This window comes from Mytilus californianus, unplaced genomic scaffold, assembly GCF_021869535.1.
Source record: "Mytilus californianus isolate M0D057914Y unplaced genomic scaffold, xbMytCali1.0.p SCAF_2, whole genome shotgun sequence".
NCBI classification, from domain to species: Eukaryota; Metazoa; Mollusca; class Bivalvia; order Mytilida; family Mytilidae; genus Mytilus; species Mytilus californianus.
In genome coordinates this window covers 11,169,334-11,189,867 of record NW_026262668.1, presented here as the reverse complement: position 1 = coordinate 11,189,867, position 20,534 = coordinate 11,169,334, and the positions used below count along the sequence as shown (strand labels likewise).

The window sequence follows — 20,534 nt, the reverse complement described above, 5'->3', positions numbered from 1 at the left end:
GTAATAATCCACCAATAGATTGAACAGATATATCCCACATATATCAAACATAGTTGTAATTTGAATCTTATAACTTGGCCACTGATCTCATTGTATACATCCTACACAAATATAACAATTCCTTACACGAAACTGATTATTTGCTAACAGTCCATTGTCAAATATTTCATGTATGTTCATGGTAACATAAAGCTGAACATGCTGAGGCAGTCTTTGAATTGTGATTCCAGGAAACCCTCATTATTATTTATAAAAAAAAAGTATAATACATGAGCTTGAATAAAAGATTGGAAAATATTTGTTTGTTTGATTGGAATATTTGCTACTTTTAATAACTTCTAACCTCACAATTATCAGTCATCACACTTGGAAAAAGTGGTACGGTTTTTCAGGATTATGAATGCTGAATTTTCCATAATTTCAATAAGGGGAGTCTAAAAAGTGGTAGTCAGCAGCAACAGAACCAGGTGTTCCAGGTGCTAAGCCAATGTAATATAGCCTAGCTTTAAATGCTATGGTGGTGTTGAGAAGCCACCAACCAATCAAATTGAACACCTAACATAGTGATGATTGATTAAACAGTTCAGTGGTATGTGCAGCTAGACAAATCTCTAATCAGATTACTAGAACATTTAATCAAGATTATCTACATATTTCCCTTTTGTCTCCCCATATAACAATACCACCCCATCTGTTACCCCTCTTATAACACTCTTATAAACAATCACATGCAACACACTAAAATCATAAAAAATATATACCCCACTCTTCAGACTATATGTATATAGAGACGGAGGTATTCTGATCAAGTATGAGGAAGAATTTTATTATGCAATTCTGTTGTCATATACACATTAGATCTCTGATATTGATTTAACCATCAAACTTAGCCACAAAAAATATCTATCGTTCAATCACTTAACAATAATGCACAACAAAAAACCTAGTTCAACGTTTATTTATGAAAAATACCTTGTGATTCATGTCAAAGGCAAGATTATGCAGACCTTGTAACAAAATCAATACTATATACAACTGTAATAAAACTATAACTAGTGCAATACATCCCAGGAAGGCAAATATCGTGACTAAGTCAAAGTAATATAAAAAAAAAGTTTCCTTAAATGACCTTAGATTCAATTGCCAAATTTTGCAAGTTCTTCCCTTCTGCGATAACATTTAACTAAACTTCTTTGATCATTGTGAGAATCACATGAATCCATACATATATATAAAGCCTACACCCTACCAAGGAAATAACATGTTCAACTCAACTGAAAGTCTGCCATTCAGGATGTGGTTAAAAAAAACCAGTTTTAAGTTACAATCATAGCTTCATAAACAATTTGATTGGTCTTTAGAGTAATTTCTACAGAAAAAATAATATTTTGTCCTCAAAATTATTGAACCACTGTTTAATACATTTCGTTACCAAACCCCCATTACCCCTCCTTCATGTATGTTTAAGCTTATTCCATCAATAGAGGGGGGTTCAAAAGGAAGTCTTGCCGAAAGGGTTAGTATGTCCTGGTAGATAGAAATGTTAGTTAAAATACCATGCATAGGTATACATGGTATCAATTCATCAACACAAATCTGAAGTTTGTGCAATTTTGTCCAATTCATATTCAAAACATATAGTTTTACTAATTTAAGTGACGATATATAATCATGAATAAACGTACACATGAATATCAATCTGTCACTATGCCCATTATTCAGCCAGAGAGTTTATTTACCTTCTTTTTCACAGCACATGTGTAATGTTCATAGAATGAAATCCTTTTTGTGATAGTCTTTTGTGTAAATTCAACAAAATAAGTCCTATTTTCAACGGGTCCCATAGATTCAGACTTCCAAATTAAGTGACATTTTGGCTTCCAATACTCCATACCATCCGACTGAACACCCATACCAAACGGACGTTAAAACTCCCAAGATACTTCCGACAGGTGACAAAGAAAACTTTTAAAATTGGAGCTATCAACAGTAAGGTAGCACTTATCTCTTCAGAAAACTGATAATTTGCAGTTTCACCTGTCTGTCCCCAAACTATTTGTCACATGAATGCTAAAAACTCTTACCACTAGTTTACATAATCAATCGTTTTATCTTGTTTCTACAAATTTTGTTTGGCTGGAAGGGGAAGTGATGGGCTGACTTTGTCTCGTACTCAAAAGTAAGATATTAGATAATTTTTCTTATGTCCAGCAGACATAGACAGTCCAGTAATGGTCAGTTAATTCGGTTAATAGGTAATCTCAACTATTTTAATGTATGTAATTTGAATACTAATCATGCATGCTATGTTTAAAACTTCATAATATAAATGTTTTACCAATTTTCTAGAAAGTGGTCATTTCTATTTAAAATATATACAAAGCTTTTTTTAGACAAAACATTGATTACCTGAGAAATATTGATATCATTAACAAACATCAGTAATTATTGTTTAAATAGTGCTAATATTAATTGAAATGGTCATTTGCAGACAAAAAATGATGAACACATCTATAGTTTTAGCTGTCACTTGTAATAGATATATATATATATATATGCAAGAATCTGACAATTTCTTCTAAAAAAAATTAACCATGCATATATAAATATTCCCATTAGGACAATGAAACTTGAATTAAATGGAGATATTTGCCAAAAATGAGATTACATTTTATTCTATAGAGTTTTCTTCAAGGACCACCAGGGAATAAAATATTTTTGAGAACTGTGCCAGAAATTCTGTAATTCTTTACATTTTTTCCCCTGTCATGCCTGTAGAATGGAAGTACAGTGCATGAGTTATCTGTCTTGATTAAACTGTTTTAACTGAGTGCATTAAATAAAAAATCTGTATAAGAGCAGACTTGTAAAACATAAACTGTTAACACAGAGATATGTCTTGCCTATTTGTTATTTTGATAATGCAAATGTTGAAATTAAAATAGCAATACTTTAACATGTAAGTTATGCAAATATTCAAAGTCAATGAACCATGACTGAAGGTACAGGGCTAAACAATCTCCATGGAAATGAGATGTGCCAATGCTAGTACAAATGCAAACCAAATACCATTGACTTTTTCATAAGTCGTTCCCTTTAAACAAACCTAAACACAAACATTAACTTGTAAACTATGTAAAAGTTTCAAAGTCAATGAACCATAATTAGGGGGTGGGGTTATATAATCTCCATGGAAATGAAACTTGCAAATGCCAATACCTTTGTATAACGAATAGCATTGACTTAACAATTTAGTGGTTCATCTTAAACTGAACTAATCGCAAACTAATACATGTAAACTAAGCAAAAGTTTCAAAGTCAATAGACCATGACTGAGGGGTAGGGACCAAATATTCTCCATGGAAATGAGATGTGCTAATGCTTTTACAACTGCATACCAATTATCATTGACCTACCACTAACGGTTCACCTTAAACTGACCTAATCACAAACTAATACATGAAAACTAAGCAAAAGTTTCAAAGTCAATAGACCATGAATGAGGAGGCGGGCCAAATAATCTCCATGGAAATGGGTATGCCAATGCTTATACAACTGCATACCAAATATCATTGACCTACCACTAGTGGTTCCCCATAAACTGACCTAATCCCAAACTAATACATTGTTGACGCTGCCACCGCCGTCGTCACCGACACCGGAAACAGCATACCTATGTCTCTCTTTTTTACTCTGTCAAGCCGAGACAAAAAATGGTAATTGTATCTTGTTATTTAGCATCTCCATATCATTTTACACTTTTTTTTAACCAGTATATCATGTATATGGATGATTCATCCTCATGACTGGCTACCCTATAGATAGAAATACAATATCTACCTTACTTATAATTTGTCTGGTTTTTAATAATTATGGACACAATTAAAAACATATCAATATTTTCATAATTAACATGATTATGGACAGAAACTTTGACTCTTCTTTGAAAATGTATAAAACTGAATTCAATAATGCTGATCTTTCAGATAGAGAAAAACAAATTATTCCTGAAACCAACTAGCTCTTACTCATATCCCCTGTCAAGGTAACCAATCAAATTGCAGGATTATTCAGGATATTTCACTCCAGTTATACATGTAATTACACCACATCTTTTCTTAACAATGATCCATTCCTTACATGTACAAGTATTTGCAAAATGAAAGAACTTGTATAACCTTAACATTTTTCATTGAATTCAAAGAAAAGAAAACTTTTAACCTCAAAGTAAAAATAATTATTATGAAGTGAATATTTAAGAGGCATTTTGTTTATAAGCTTAATAATCAAAAATTGTGTTTCATTCAATTCCTGACACTGATATTTTTTTATTAAAACATTGAATAAGGCGTATATTATGTTAATAAAATATGCATCATGCCTAATGGAGAACTTTTTCTGGAAACAGTTTAAAAACTATGTTTTGACAAAAAAAAACATTTACATATGCCTTTAAAAGATACTGTAAGTTTCACCTAAACCCAGATTCTACAGATAATTTGCTTATGCCAAGGTTACAAACTGGAACTACCTAGTTTCCAGACATAGAATTTCCATAAATAGTAAGAAAATGTCTAAAATTATTACCACTGTCCAGAAATTTTTATTTCCCCAAGATGTCACCTCTTCTAATTTATGTACATATAATAACAGTCTAATAGGGCTCATTAAAATAACAATATATACACCTATAGGTATACATATATAACATGGATCAACACACCTGTTCTCACCTGTCAGGTACAGGACATTTCAATCAATAGACAAGACCATCAAACTTGTAGAACATAGATATCAGATGTGTACCATACTGATATCATACAGAATGCACTGTGTAAACTATGGATGGTCATGTCTTACAATCTAGATGCATTAGACAACAGTACTAAGTTCTTTTGACATGGAACATTTTGTTACTAATAAGACTTATATGGAAGGACTCATCAAGATAAACATATATCTATAAGCTGTAAAACTATACTTGTAGCAACAATCATGATTTGAAAAGTACATCAGACATGTGACCACATAAAAGATCAAATATAAAATTAATTTGTACAATTGTTAACCTTTATCTTTTTAGTAGCTAACCTGTGCAGGTTTTTTGTGGCAAGTTTTACTTTTATGGCAAATGGTCTGATTAGGTACATAAGGCAAGCAGGTTTTTAAGCAGGTACAACTAGTTTAACCCACCACATTGTACCATTAGTCAGGCTATCTGGAAGATATGTTGTTTCTTGTTTATGTCTTTCTTTGAACATCTATTTTCTTGTAGTTGGTGTGGTCTGTTGTGCTGTCTCACCCACACTGTCTTATATTTTGATAACTCCTGCTATATTTTTATGTACTGTTACTACTTGCAGTTTATCAAATGCTACATTATATTTCTATGTTAAGCATTTCAAATTAGGCTAGTTTCTTCTTTAAATTCAATATCTAGTCCACCAGATCCTCCCTTTCACCAACTAGCTCTTCAGTTTAAGTAGCTATAATATCCTTTAGAAAGATAGAGCACAGTTATTGCTGAGACCAGTGTGGCCCATTCCTATAGTAACTTAGATACAGGTCTATAGAAAACTGTCCACATTGCTGAGACCAGTGTGGCCCGTTCCTAGAGTAACTTAGATATAGGTCTATAGAAAACTGTTCACATTGCTGAGACCAGTGTGGACTGTTCCTCGAGTAACTTAGATACAGGTCTACAGAAAATTGTCTACATTGCTGAGACCAGTGTGGCCCGTTCCTAGAGTAACTTCGATACAGGTCTATAGAAAACTGTTCACATTAATGAGACCAGTGTGGCCTGTTCCTAGAGTAACTAAGATACAGGTCTATAGAAAACTGTCCACATTGCTGAGACCAGTGTGGCCCGTTCCTAGAGTAACTTAGATATAGGTCTATAGAAAACTGTTCACATTGCTGAGACCAGTGTGGCCCGTTCCTAGAGTAACTTAGATACAGGTCTACAGAAAACTGTCCACATTGCTGAGACCAGTGTGGCCTGTTCCTAGAGTAACTTAGATACAGGTCTACAGAAAACTGTCCACATTGCTGAGACCAGTGTGGCCCGTTCCTAGAGTAACTTAGATACAGGTCTACAGAAAATTGTCTACATTGCTGAGACCAGTGTGGCCCGTTCCTAGAGTAACTTAGATACAGGTCTATAGAAAACTGTTCACATTAATGAGACCAGTGTGGCCTGTTTCTAGAGTAACTAAGATACAGGTCTATAGAAAACTGTCCACATGGCTGAGACAGTGAGTGTGGCCTGTTCCCACAGTAACTTAATTACAGGTCTTTGGCAAACTGTTGACATTGTTGAGACCAGTGTGTCCCGTTTCCAGAATAACTTTTTTACAGGTCTTTGGCAAACTGTTGACATTGCTGAGACCAGTGTGGCCCGTTCCTAGACTAACTTATTTACAGGTCTATAGCAAACTGTTGACATTGCTGAGACCAGTGTGGCCCGTTCCTAGAGTAACACTGATGCAAGTCTATAGCAAACTTTTAGACAGTTATTTTGAACCCTGTGTACCATGATGTTTAATATCTTATCTGTGACCATGACCTTCATCCAAACGTCTTTCATGGATTATTCAAATTTTCCACAATGACATTAGAAATCCCTCAAGTTTGACAATTACTATTCACTAACTTCTTTGGAAAACTCATAAAATGTATAAAGATGTAAATTTCACTTTAATATAAATTCATTTAAATTCAATCACTGGACTGAGTCAACTATGATTTGACTTTTGATAGTTGACAACAAATGTATGCAACTGCAATAAATTTTGCTCATTGTTGGAAGCTGTTTACATCCTTGTCCTGTGGTCTCTGATAGATTATGCTGTCTTAATGACAATCATATTATACCTCTTTATAATCATATTATGAGTAATATTATACAGATATACTTTTATAATTGGAATAAATCGTACATGTGTATATATAAAATGTCTTGATACAAATTTCTTACAGGGCGCTTGATCATTATGAAAAATTATGCTGCACAAACAGAAAAAAAAGAATAGGCGTATATATATAAATACATATATGTTCTGACATATTGGAAGTGTAACAGTACAATTAGAAAGTGACATTGTAAAACAGTCAAGTAATTAAAGTTTGGTCTCAGATCATGTGTACTCAATATTATCATTAAACCACTAGCGATGACTTCTGATGACCAAATTTCCTTCAGAGCCTTTATCCTGTCAAACTAATTAATATGATTTAGCCTTTACCATACCCCAATACATTTGTATTTAAAATTATGTCTCAATTATGTTTATCCAAGGATTTGTATAGTTATACAAATTCTTGGTTTTTTTTGATGAATTTTCTTATTGTTCCCCAATAATTACTAATTTTTATAAGTCTTTATTTTGTCCGAACAAATCAATTTTTTTTTAAGAATCTTTATTATATGCCAATAAAATGAATAATTTTTTCAGCATAGCCTCAATAATTGATATATATATATATATATATTGATCTTATAGTGATCCAATGATTAATCTTTTTTCTTGAAAGTCTGTATAAAGTCAAAATAACGAATATTTTTGTTGAAACATGTTTCTTAATCATATTATCCCAATATTTTTTATGAATTTTTTATGATACTAACCCTTAAATATTACATTTAAAAACTAAATCTTTATATTGTTCTCACTAAATGCTAATGTCTGACAAAAGATGCAGAAGAATTATTCATATTATCAATAATTGGGAAAAAATAAGACAGGGAGTGAGGTTGGAATAAATAAGGGGAAATAACCATGTAACAAGAAACCACATTTTATTTCAGTGCTCAGTTTTACAAAAAACAAATGACTGATCTCCTATGTGTTGCAATCATCTAGTATAAAGGTAAATGGTCTCTTTGAATCACATAAAAGTCACATCTCATGATCCATTCATATTGATAGTGGTAAGGAAAACTAAAAGTTGTCCAAATATTGAAATTTCAGTTATTATTAAATGACTTAAATGACAAGTATTATTTCAAATCATTGATTTTAATACCATGAACAAATATACAAGTCATAAATTGGGATAAAAATATTTAAAATCCAGACATGCTTTGTGAGTCACTTGCAAGAAAAATGTTGCAATTGTGTTAAAAATAACAATCCTATAAGAATAGGTGTAAGAATGCGTGTATAGGTCTGAATATCCTAAGGGGTGTCTTATACAAGGGTAGGAATGTCCAGTCGAATACACAATGTGATCATTTAAAGTCAATTTAAGACCTTTAAACACACATGTTTATGTGTACTGGGTAGTTACTAACTTATGTGCAATAGAAAAGACAAACATACAAATTATAAAGTGATAGTTTCTTTCACTTAAGTAAAGATCAGTCACAAGACCTCTGTCAAAATAAAATTATTTTGGGCTGTTTAATGAAAACATACTCAGATTTGTACTAGGAAGAACACTGACTCCGGATAGGAAGAACAAACTCTTTAACGTAATTAATTATGTAAATAAAATAAATTCAATTAAAAGTTGATACACAAATACAACCTAATACCATCAACAAAACTTTTAAGAAAAAAATCGGTAAAAAATACATACTAACCAATAAATAAAAAACTTCATTCAAAAATTTTTAAACCTGAATTTAAATTCATAATGTATATTTCTGTGTTTTTTATTTCATAAATCAATTCCTTTATCTTGCCCACTGATGTTTATCATAGAACAACATATGGTCATGTAAACTTGACAAAACATAAATTATATATAATTGTTGCTAATATTTACTGATTTTAAATGAACATTGTATTGACTGACATGACTGAATACAAAAAATCAATTACTTATTTATGTAAATCAGTTTCTACTGTGTATTTTAACAGCATGGATTACATATTTAACTTCAATCTTAATTAATTTTTTTTAAAATCATATTAATTTTTAGAAGGAAATAGTGTTTTAAAAATACCTCTTCAAAATTGAATAATATCAATATAGTGATTAAAAGGACTAACAAACAGTGCAGGAATAATTACAAACAAACAGTTCCGTAAAACAAATATAAAGTAAATAAAATGCTCTGCTGGGGCGCAGCTTGATATGACCGCAGAGGTCGAACCCTGAACAGTTGGGGCAAGTATGGACACAACATTCAAGCTTGATACAGCACTGAATTTGGATTGTGATTAAATATTTGACACAGCATAGGTTTCTGACACAGAATGAATGTGGTCTAAGAACTTAAAATTTTTTAATTTACCTATTCAAACCATATCATTATAATTTGCTTTTATATATAAATCAGAAATAACCACTTTAAAATGGAAAATTTTAAAGAAAAAAAAATCCCTTCACTAAATTTTTTGAACCCCCTTATAATTCATCACCCCCAAACTCAATCCCAGCCTTCCCTTTGTGGTATGGTACCTTGCAGTACAATTTCAGAGAGATCCATACACTTGAACACAAGTTATTATGTCTGGAAACTAGAAAAATGCTTGTTTTTAGGCCCCTTTTTGGCCCAAAATTCCTAAACGTTTAGGGCAATTACCCCCAAACTCAAACCCAGCTTTCCTTTTGTGATATGGAACCTTGTAGTACAATTTCATAAAGATCCATACACTTACACACAAGTTATTGTCCTGAAACTAGAAAAATGCTTGTTTTTTGCCCCTTTTTGGCCCCTAATTCCTAAAATTTTGAGGCAATTACCCCCAAAATCAATCCCAGCCTTCCCTTTGTGGTATGGTACCTTGCAGTACAATTTCAGAGAGATCCATACACTTGAACACAAGTTATTGTCTGGAAACTAGAAAAATGCTATTTTTGGTCCCTTTTTGGCCCCTTATTCCTAAACGTTTTGAGCAATTACCCCCAAACTCAATTCCAGCTTTCCCTTTGTGATATGGAACCTTGTAGTTCAATTTCAGAAAAATCCATATACTTACACACAAGTTATTATCATGAAACTAGAAAAATGCTTGTTTTTTGCCCCTTTTTTGGCCCCTAATTCCTAAAAGTTTGCGGCAATTACCCCCAAAATCAATCCCAGCATTCCCTTTGTGATATGGAACCTTGTGGTACAATGTCAGAGAGATCCATACACTAACACACAAGTTATGTCTGGAAGTTATAAAAATGCTTATTTTTGGCCCCTTTTTGGCCCCTTTTTCCTTAACTGTTGGTACCATAACCCCCAAAATCAATCCCAACCTTCCTTTTGTGGTATTGAACCTTATGGTAAAATTTCATGGAGATCAATTCACTTAAACTAAAGTTAGAGTGCAAAAACCAATGTGTCTTCGGCCGACGTCATACCAATATAGACCAAAAATTTTTTAATTTTTGCGGTCGTATAAAAATATCAACTTTTCAATAAAAAATTTTTTGACAATCCTATTTCAGTAACTGTTTGTTAATAAATCAGACAATTAAAAAAAATATGTTATAAATTTAAACGATTGAAAAAGAAAACATATATTGATAAAGAATAAAACTACCAATTTTTCATTACAAGTCATGTTGCCTAATTTAAAAATTTGCACATTTTAATGATAATCATTGAGTTATTTCCCTTCTTCAATTTCAGATTTATCTACATAACTTATGTACATACACATTTTTTTGTATTCCTGAACATAACATTAAATCTACTATCTCTCTTCATTCGAGTGATTCTACAGAAAGGAAACGCAAATATATGTCCTGAATTTGTTTTACTCACAGTGCCAAAAAAAAAAGATTATTTCTTAGTAGTAGAACTTAAAATTGAGAATGGAAATGGAGAATATGTCAAAGAGACAACAACCTGACCAAAGAGCAGATAACAGCCGAAGGCCACTAATGGGTCTTCTACGCAGCGAGAAAATACTGCACCTGGAGGTACATTTTAGAGGCTGGATAACATACTTTTAGAATTAATTTGTTTCTGAAAGACAACATATTGACACCTATCCTATCTTAATTTACAATATATACATAATCTTAATTTACAACAAATAGAAATTTGATCAGTTAAAAATATTGGGATAGTCCTTCTCATTCATGTTTATTTTTAACAAGTACTCCAAAGAAGTAGGGCCACCAATGCCTTAATTTGGCCTTAAAAACTGAACTTTGTGTAATATCATATACAATAAAATGCTCCGCTGGGCGCAGCTTGATACGACCGCAGAGGTCAAACCCTGAACAGTTGGGGCAAGTATGGACACAACATTGAAGCTTGATACAGCTCTGAATTTGGATTGTGATTAAATATTTGACACAGCATAGGTTTCTGACACAGAATGAATGTAGTTTACCGTCTAAGAACTTAAAATTTTTTAATTTACCTATTGATTTGCTTTGATTTGATTTTTGGTGTTTTAACGCCACTTTTAAGCACCGCTTTTGGGCTATTTCGTGGCGGCCAGTTTTTACTGGTGGAGGAAGCCGGTGTGCCCGGAGAAAACCACCAACCTTCGATAGGAAAACTGACAATCCTAGTCAATTAAGATTGGAGTCGAGTGCACCTGCACGAGCGGGGTTCGAACTCACAACCTCAGTGTTGACTGGCTAGTGATTACAGTAGTAACTACTTAGACCACTCGGCCACCAAGGCCCCCAATTTACCTATTGAAACCATATCATTATTATTTGCTTTTATATATAAATCAGAAATAACCAATTTAAAATGGAAAATTTTAAAGAAAAAAAGGAAACCCCCCCCCCCCCCCCCAGTTTTTTGAACCCCCTTATGATTCATCACCCCCAAACTCAATCCCAGCCTTCCCTTTGTGGTATGGTATCTTGCAGTACAATTTCAGAGAGATCCATACACTTGAACACAAGTTATTGTCTGGAAACTAGAAAAATGCTTGTTTTTTTGGCCCCTTTTTGGCCCCAAATTCCTACAATTTTGAGGCAATTACCCCCTTAATCAATCTTAGCATTCCCTTTGTGATATGGAACCTTGTGGTACAATGTCAGAGAGATCCATACACTAACACACAAGTTCTGTCTGGAAGTTACAAAAATGCTTATTTTTGGCCCCCAATTCCTTTACTGTTGGTACCATAACCTCCAAAATCAATCCCCACCTTCCTTTTGTGGTATTGAACCTTATGGTAAAATTTCATAGAGATCCATTCACTCAAACTAAAGTTAAAGTGCGAAAACCAATGTGTCTTCGGACGACGACGCCAACATTGTACCAATATACGACTGTATAAAAACCTATCATTATGATCTTAAATATATATGCAAGTTTAGTAAAGACCATTTTTCTGTCTGCTGTTCCTTTTAACAATTTTGGCAGCTTCAACAGTATGATATTTTACAGGATTTTAGACAGTTTTTATGCTCTTGTAAGGTCTATTTCCTTCTGAAAAACATTAGCTACACCCTTTGACCAATATAAATTTGATATACAAAGATGTATATGGACAAGATACACATTCCAACAAAAATGATGATGGTCCATGCAATGTGGCCAATGTCATTTCAAGCAAAAACTGTTCAAATTTAGCCTAAAAATTAGAAAATAAGTATGATTTTCTTCATAATAGTGCACAATTATGATGACATAATGTCATCATAAGTGTTCTAATGCTGAGCTCAGAACTTGTTGGTTATGTATATGTCAGATATCTTTACAGATTCTGTCATTAGATGTTTACTATTACCACTTAATAAAAATTTCACAAAATGAAAGGGCCTATATTGATCCTTTGTGAACCTACTCCTGTGCTGATTTCTTTCAAAAATACAGTGCAGAGCAATATTATAATTTTGGTATTTATACAAATTGTTTAAGAAGGCTACATGTTTACAAATACAGCTACATGTTATTGCTATTTCAAAGTATGCAATAATAAAGAGCTGCTCCATGAGCGCATGATAAGCCTGTCACTTTTTCAACGAATAAAGTTTCATAACTCCTTAATGTCATATCAGAAATTTATGAAAATGCAAAGGGAGCTTACGTCAATATATATAAACAATTCACAAAAGTTTCATGCAAATTGGTTTAAGAGTTTTTGAGTTATTGTCCAACATGTTGACGACAGACAGACAGACAACCATATACCAAAATACATCCTGTAAACGGGCGTATAATAAACAGGCGTATGATAAAAACTGCAAATTCTAGTAAAAATTACTAGTAAGAACTTTTTGAAAATGGCTGTTGCCTGAAAAAAATTAATGATCAAATTGGTGCTAACACTCTTTATTTAGTTTGATATCAGCAACATCTGTGTTTTAAAGATTTGGAGGACAATGAAAATGTCAAATGGCAACCAACTAGGTTTTTTTCCTACCTTTTATAAATTATGGCCCTAGCCCATTGAAATGAGAATTTTATACACGAAGATGACCAAATAGGGAAATGTTTATCAGACTGATTAATTTTAATAAAAGCTTAAAATTTGAACATCAAAATTTCTTTCAGATCAGATCATAGTAAATTACTTGGTATTCAGTCATACCTATTGGCCCCCTTAACTTTTTTGAGTAACAGTGTTCAAAGCAGTGCATGGGTCATTCATTAGACAAATTCCTCTCTTAGGCATCTCAAAGGATCAACTCAAAAGATCAACAAATAAATAAATTTTAATTTTAGGACAAAAAGGTATTACACCTCATTTATAATTATGCCCACCTTCCCTTTTTTTCTTTCTTTTAATTTCTTAATTTTATATATATTTTCTTGGGAAGACATCTCGATCTTACAAGCTATCCTACATGTACACAGTATCCCTTACTGTCACCCTCATTTAACTTTGTGTAAGTTATATATTTAAAATATATCTGTGTATATAACTGGTAAATTTTTGACATATGAAATTATTGAATTTCATAGCAATCAATGTATGGCCTTAAAAATTTGCCAACTACAGTTACAAATCAAAGGGGTTTTATCAATATTAAGTAAATATGGTAATCATGTGTATATTGAGTTAATAACTAACAGTAAAATAGGTATTATCATGGTAAGATACCCCTGTACAAAGTGGACTACTTGTAAAGTCCTTCCTGTTAATTCATACATGTACATGTATATTGAGGGTGTAACCTTACTTTGATAATGTATCGGATATAACATGACCTCTATTACTTAACTTTAAAAAAAACATTACTGTTTTGTTTTTACAATGAAACCTGTAATTTTTTACTGAACAATAACTTTTAAATTTCTGAACAAACATTACAACTTCCAAACCTAATTTTTAGAAAACAAATACACTAATAAAGATTAATTTGGGTACAGCGATAACATTATGTCATATCACAATGTTTTGGCAAAATTCAAATTACATCTATGTAAGCACATGAATATAAAAGGAGATATGGGCACTGGGGTATTTATCTAACCTTTAACAAGTTCCAGTTTCAATATAAATATATTCCTTCATTACAATGTTCTCATTAGATTATTTCTATTTACTTTTTTATAATTCAGATTTGGGGAAGTTCACAACTTATTTTTATCATGTTTATCATCAATCATGTTTATAATGTTTATATGAAATGACTGTCTTCAATATATTCAATATTTTTAATAATTGAAATTTAAGCTCAACCTACTGATACATCTATGTGAAACATAAGACATGTTGTTCAACATGTTTCCATGTGTTTGAAAAGGTCATACAGATAGGGCATTCTTGATTCAAAGTCTGCACCCTTACAATTTAGAGAAATAGATGCAAATCATGTGAACACAAAATATAGGTCATGGTGACCCTATTGTTTAAAATTCCTTAACTTTGTTGTGAGGTGTACAAATGTAATGGGTTGTACATCCTCATTCTTTGATCTCTGGTTATGACACAAGTTCAATTCTTATTTGCACATGGACATCTTTATAGTATTACATGTACATGATGTACATGATGTAGTACCCTCTTATTGGGCTAATCCAGGAATAAGATGATTTTCTAAAAATACAATTTATATTTATCACATTGATGTTTCAAAGTCTTAACTGACAATCTCAGTAATTATCAGATAAGTGGACTTTTATCAAGGTCAACAAACCTTATATTTACCTAAGAAAAGCATATGAAACTAAACATGCTAAAGATGACCTTATTTTTGTACATATTATATAATTTATACCAGACTACTTTGTAAGACACAGTGTATATTCCAGATCACATCCTTTCTAAATGGGCACCATATTTATATAGGGTGTACAACCATTGATATTGGCAAAATTGATTAATATTGCAATTTGTTCAGCGCATTATGTTCCATGATTAAATATTTAGTAAATCAGTTATTATTGAATACCATCATAAATCTTATAAAAATACCACTATTTACTTAGCCCTGCTAGATATGATTACAAATTACATGTGTACCTTAGTACAGGAAGTAAGTGGAGAACTGCATATTACGGGATGTATTTTTTTATACAAATTCCCAAACGTCCAAATGGCTATCAGCTCTGTCCTCCCTTTCAAACCTTTCTTATCTTATAAAAACTACACAAGAATGTTTGCCACTGGACATTAGTGGGAAAACTGCTTGCAATGAAGGTGTATTTTGACAATCTTACCCAAACTCATATGCAATAGAGATTTTGATTAGTTGGTTTATTTAGAGAAGCAATAAATTACCATCCAAATTGGGACTGTAACTGATTCTAAATAATGTTGAAAAATAAAACATAAACCTGACTGAAATATTAATTACTAAACTACATGTACATGATAATGACATACATTGAAACCACGGTCAATCGTCTCTCCCTAACAAACACAACCATCATAATCATATATATCAAATCTTGGTTTTTTCTCTCATTTCTACAGATGATCAATAATTTCACAAATACATATGACTCATTTCTCTTTCCCTTCTTTTTTTTTTATACTTCTTTAAAATTTGAAATCTACATAATGCACATCTGTACATTATTTGGAAATATGATTACCTTAGTACATGTGGAAAAATGTTTTTATGCAAACAATACATTGTACTACATGTACATGTAACTATAGTACATGTATATAAATTGTACACATGTACTCCTAGCCATTGAATGTATTGTAATTTGTGTAAATGATTTCTGTATACATAATAAAATAATAAGCCTTTTACAACACAAAAGGAGACACTTTATAGAATCTAGACATGAATAATTAAAAGCCCACTAACAAGAGGGATTAAATTACTTTGTGATGTCAATATACTATTGATGGTCAAAGCATGTTGATAAATACTACAGTCTCATGATAAAGTATGTAATATACACAATCGAGTACAGTTCATAATTAAATAATGGCTAAGGACATTAAAAAAGAAATAGGAATGTTACACCTTTGTAAATGAAGACCTTTATTCAATATTGCCTATTTTGGCATTTTAAGCAAATTTAGTCCCATCATGATGAAAAGTATTGGTCCTATTGGTTTCAAAACATTTTTTCTTCTAATAGTAATATTATAAAGAAGTTGGACGAGTACTGGAATCAGAATTGAGAACCTTGGATTATTCAGTGTTTGTGATTTGCTGTTGTATGTTATATAAATTTGTTTTTCGTTTTTTAATATTATTTTAGCATAAATAAGGACTTTTTATTTTAAATTGTTTCACATTTTGTCATCATGGTCATGCTGGGGTCTCTTATTGCTGTATAGCTTACTATACATAATACCATGCACATACAGCATGTGTTTGCTCATTATTGAAGGCAGTATGTTATACTGTGATCTATACCTGTTTACAATATACATCCTAATCTTTTAATCTCTGGTTGATAGTTGTCTTAATTGGCAATCATAACACATCTCCCAGAGTTTTCACTAAATTTTTTTGAAGGCTAGTTCAGGAACTCATCATTTGAGGCCGTGGCAAGTCCAAAAGAGAGGAGAAGTACTGTTATTGCTAAAACATTCACCACTTTAATATACCACTTTATACAGCTAATAATATTGGTCACAACTATTCATTCACCTTTACATAGCTCATATTTAGTCATGTAGCTTCTAACCATTCTACGTAACTATCACACTCCTGGCTTACAAATGTTTGGGTTTTAGTGTTATAATACGTACATGTACTGATCTAAGAGTCTATTTTGTTGGTTAAGGTCTCAAATTAAGACAATTGCGTTTACTTTTCTACATTGGCTAGAGGTATAGGGGGAGGGTTGAGATCTCATAAACATGTTTAACCCCACCGCATTTTTGCGCCTGTCCCATGTCAGGAGCCTCTAGCCTTTGTTAGTCTTGTATTATTTTTAATTTTAGTTTCTTGTGTACAATTTGGAGTTTAGTATGGCGTTCATTATCACTGAACTAGTATATACATTTGTTTAGGGGCCAGCTGAAGGACGCCTCCGGGTGCGGGAATTTCTCGCTGCATTGAAGACCTGTTGGTGGCCTTCTGCTGTTGTCTGTTCTGTGGTCGGGTTGTTGTCTCTTTGACACATTCCCCATTTCCATTCTCAATTTTAATTGTCACTTATCTAATAATCTTTTACCTGTATTAACATTAACAATCTATATCACTCACCTTATCCTTTCTTCTTTTCATCAATGGAGTGGTCTTTAACTTAACACCAGCTCCCTCAAACACATAATTACAAGGTGCAATCTTAGTTGCAATGTATCCCTCTTGATATGGGTGACCTAATGGTTTATCATTGACTAAATCTGACAGATTTAATGGAGGAACACCATTGGTGGCCGGTGATACTGCTATATTGCTAGAGTCGAACACAGCTGCTGGCTTTTTATTCTTTCTTCCACCTATTAAATCATCTATGTTTGTTCGTGGCACTTGATTGTTTTTAGATGATTTAAGAACATTTTTAAAATTCAAAGTTTCTGAGCTGTTTTCTTCATTGTTTTTATTTGGCACATTAGGTGAAGATGATTTTGTTGAACGCAGATGACTTGGTTTTACAAGTCTTGGTTCCTCTTCTTCTTCAGAACTTTCGTCTTTAGCACTAGAAAGTGGAATAATTCCTTTTCCTAAATTAACATTGTTGTCTGTTTTGTTAAGTCTCTTTGCTATTACTGATGGCAATCCCCTTGTTGGAGTATCATTATTTTTGTTGTCTTCATCTTTTGGTATATTTGAAATCTGTCTGTTATTTTCAACTCTGACTGAATTCTGTGAAATTTTCTGCAAATGTTTTTCAGCTTCCAGCTGTTTTTGTTTATTTCGTTCATTAATTTCTTCAACAGACATGACATTTCTTGGTGTGAAAGGCTTTTCTTGTTCATTTCTGTCTTTCAGCTTTATACTGTCTGTATTTGTTTGTGATTGTGATGAAATTGTTTTAATTTTTTCGGCATCCTCTATACTGGGTGCTTGTTTCTTTGGTTTCTGACTTTTGACTCTTGGTGGTGCTACAGGTGTATAGACAGTTTCTGTGATGAAAGATGAATCAAATATTTGTTTTCTTTTGGGGAATAACGTTGTAGAATCTTCAGGTTTTTTGTCATCAGCAGTCAGGTTTACCTCCTTAATTGATTTCTTGACATTCACTTCTTCTAATGAAGTCTGAGATGATACAAAAGGCTTATTAATTTGATATGACTTCTCTTCCACAGATGATTGGGGTGATATTTTTGGCCTATTTACTCTCTCTGGTTTCTTTCTTTGATGAGCAGGCTTATCAATGGTACCCAATCTTGGAGATAAATCTTTCTTATCTTCTTTTGATATTATTATATCATCTTGTTTGACTTCATTTCTAACTGGAGTAATAATACTTGAATCAAATATTGCTTTCTTTTCTGGAGACCTTCTTTTTGTTTTAGGAGACTCAAATGGGCGATCTGGCTTTTGTTTAAACAACTGAGATAAGTCTTTCACAGTTTGTGCAGGAGTTGGCTCAATCATGTCTGAAGATTTTTTGGTAGAAATATCTTTTTCTCTTTCACTTTCTATTTTTTCATTAGGAATGGATTCATTTTCTTCTTTTGATGCTGTTTCAATTGCTGATTGAGAGATCCTTCGTGGAGGGACAGCTGGTTTAGGTGGCAGTTTTCCTTTTGGTAAATTAAATTTTGATGCATAAAAATCTGGCAGTTTTGGAGTATTCAACACTCTTTTCTCAAACAGAGACCTGAATGTAATCACAGTATTAGGTTTGGGCAAGTCAGTTTTTGCTTTCCCGTCTTTGAGGGAATGTACACTACCAGCTTCCGGAATCTCTTTACTTTTTTTTACCGTTGTAGGTTTATCTTGCACTTCATGCTCAATAATAACAATATCATCCCTTCCTTTCATAAAATCTGATGACACATGTTGATCATTTTTTGAACTTGCAACATCATTTGTTGATGACCCTGTACTTGATACCCGTGGCCGATTCACTGGAGGTTGAGGAGCACTCCTCAGTTTAGTTTTAATATTATAGTCGGTTGTTTTTTGAACTCTTTCATACTGCCTTTGATTTTTATCACCAGTTTTATCAAATGCTGATTTTACATCATGTTTCGATTTTCCAACATCAACCAAACTCTCTAAACTGGCAAACCGTCGCGATGATTTGAAACCCTTCTCAGACTTCTCTCTTAATTTGGAAAATTTTAAACGCAATTTATCAACAAAACCTGAATTTGGAGCATATTCTTCATTCATATCATTGTCATCACCTGTAATTCCATTTGTCATGTCACTTTGAAAACTGTCATTATATATATGGCCATGAGGATGATCAACTCCGAGTCTCTCAAAAAATGGATTACTATGAACGTGTTTCAGATGTGATATTTCAATACTATTTCTTATTGGTTCATCCTTATAATCCTTTTCCTCATAAGATTTAGTGTTTGTGCTCATTTTAGAGTTGGAGGAAATCACACTACTAGTACTTGTATCCGATTTTACAGGATAGACATTATTAACCTTTTCCTCAGGCTTTGAAGGTTCGTATGGGGATTTAATACCATTACTATTTGTGTCAATAAGCGGCGAGATGGAAGAAGAATCAAAAACACAAGTTTTCTTACTTTCGTGTATCACATTTTTAGTTTTCTTTGACATCAATTCTCGTTTCCAGGTTGGAATGTCAAGCATTTCGTTCATGTGAGTGTTGCTGTCGGAATGGTTTTTATCTATTTCATTAAACTCCTCAAAATCTCCATTTAAATTTGATAGACCGAGCTTCCATGGCGGAACGGAAGCCATTTCGACGAGGCCTGTCATTAATATTTTTCATCTGGGGACATAATTTAGTCATGAAGCTCTAGTGGATCACCTTTTCCGGGTACCTCCTTTGATGAACAAGTGCCCCTACGTCACTTTCACTGCGGAACTTTTATTTAGGAATCCAAGGTGAAGGTCATTTTCAAAAACGTTCAAACATTTGTTTTATTATTTTCTTCTGTTCAACTGGTGACAAATTTCCAGATTGTAAATAAAAAAGCAAGAAGTTACCGAAATAGACATTGAGGAAAAAATATACATTTATTTTTTCTTAGCTTTCAGTTACCCTCTACTGTTCCCCTTTTGGTATAAATAAGAAAACTTTGATTATTTCTTGTCTATGTTTCTGAAAGACCTTAAAATTATTGTATGATGTATTTATCAAATTTAAGTCTAAT

The 20,534-nt window shown here is 32.6% G+C and overlaps 1 protein-coding gene across 2 annotated transcripts in view; it reads right to left on the bottom strand.

The window, feature by feature from the left end:
* Positions 1 to 20,252, bottom strand: part of LOC127729224 (uncharacterized) — a 39,430-nt gene extending 19,178 nt beyond the window's left edge. Inside the window, exon 1 of one of the 2 annotated variants that reach the window (XM_052236951.1) lies at positions 17,488 to 20,252. In XM_052236951.1, coding sequence (XP_052092911.1) covers positions 17,488 to 20,136 — 2,649 coding nt within the window. In that variant the 5' untranslated portion in view covers positions 20,137 to 20,252. The remainder of the gene's footprint in view (positions 1 to 17,487) is intronic. The other variant, XM_052236950.1, reaches the window with a different exon arrangement.
* Between the last annotated feature and the right edge of the window lie 282 nt (positions 20,253 to 20,534).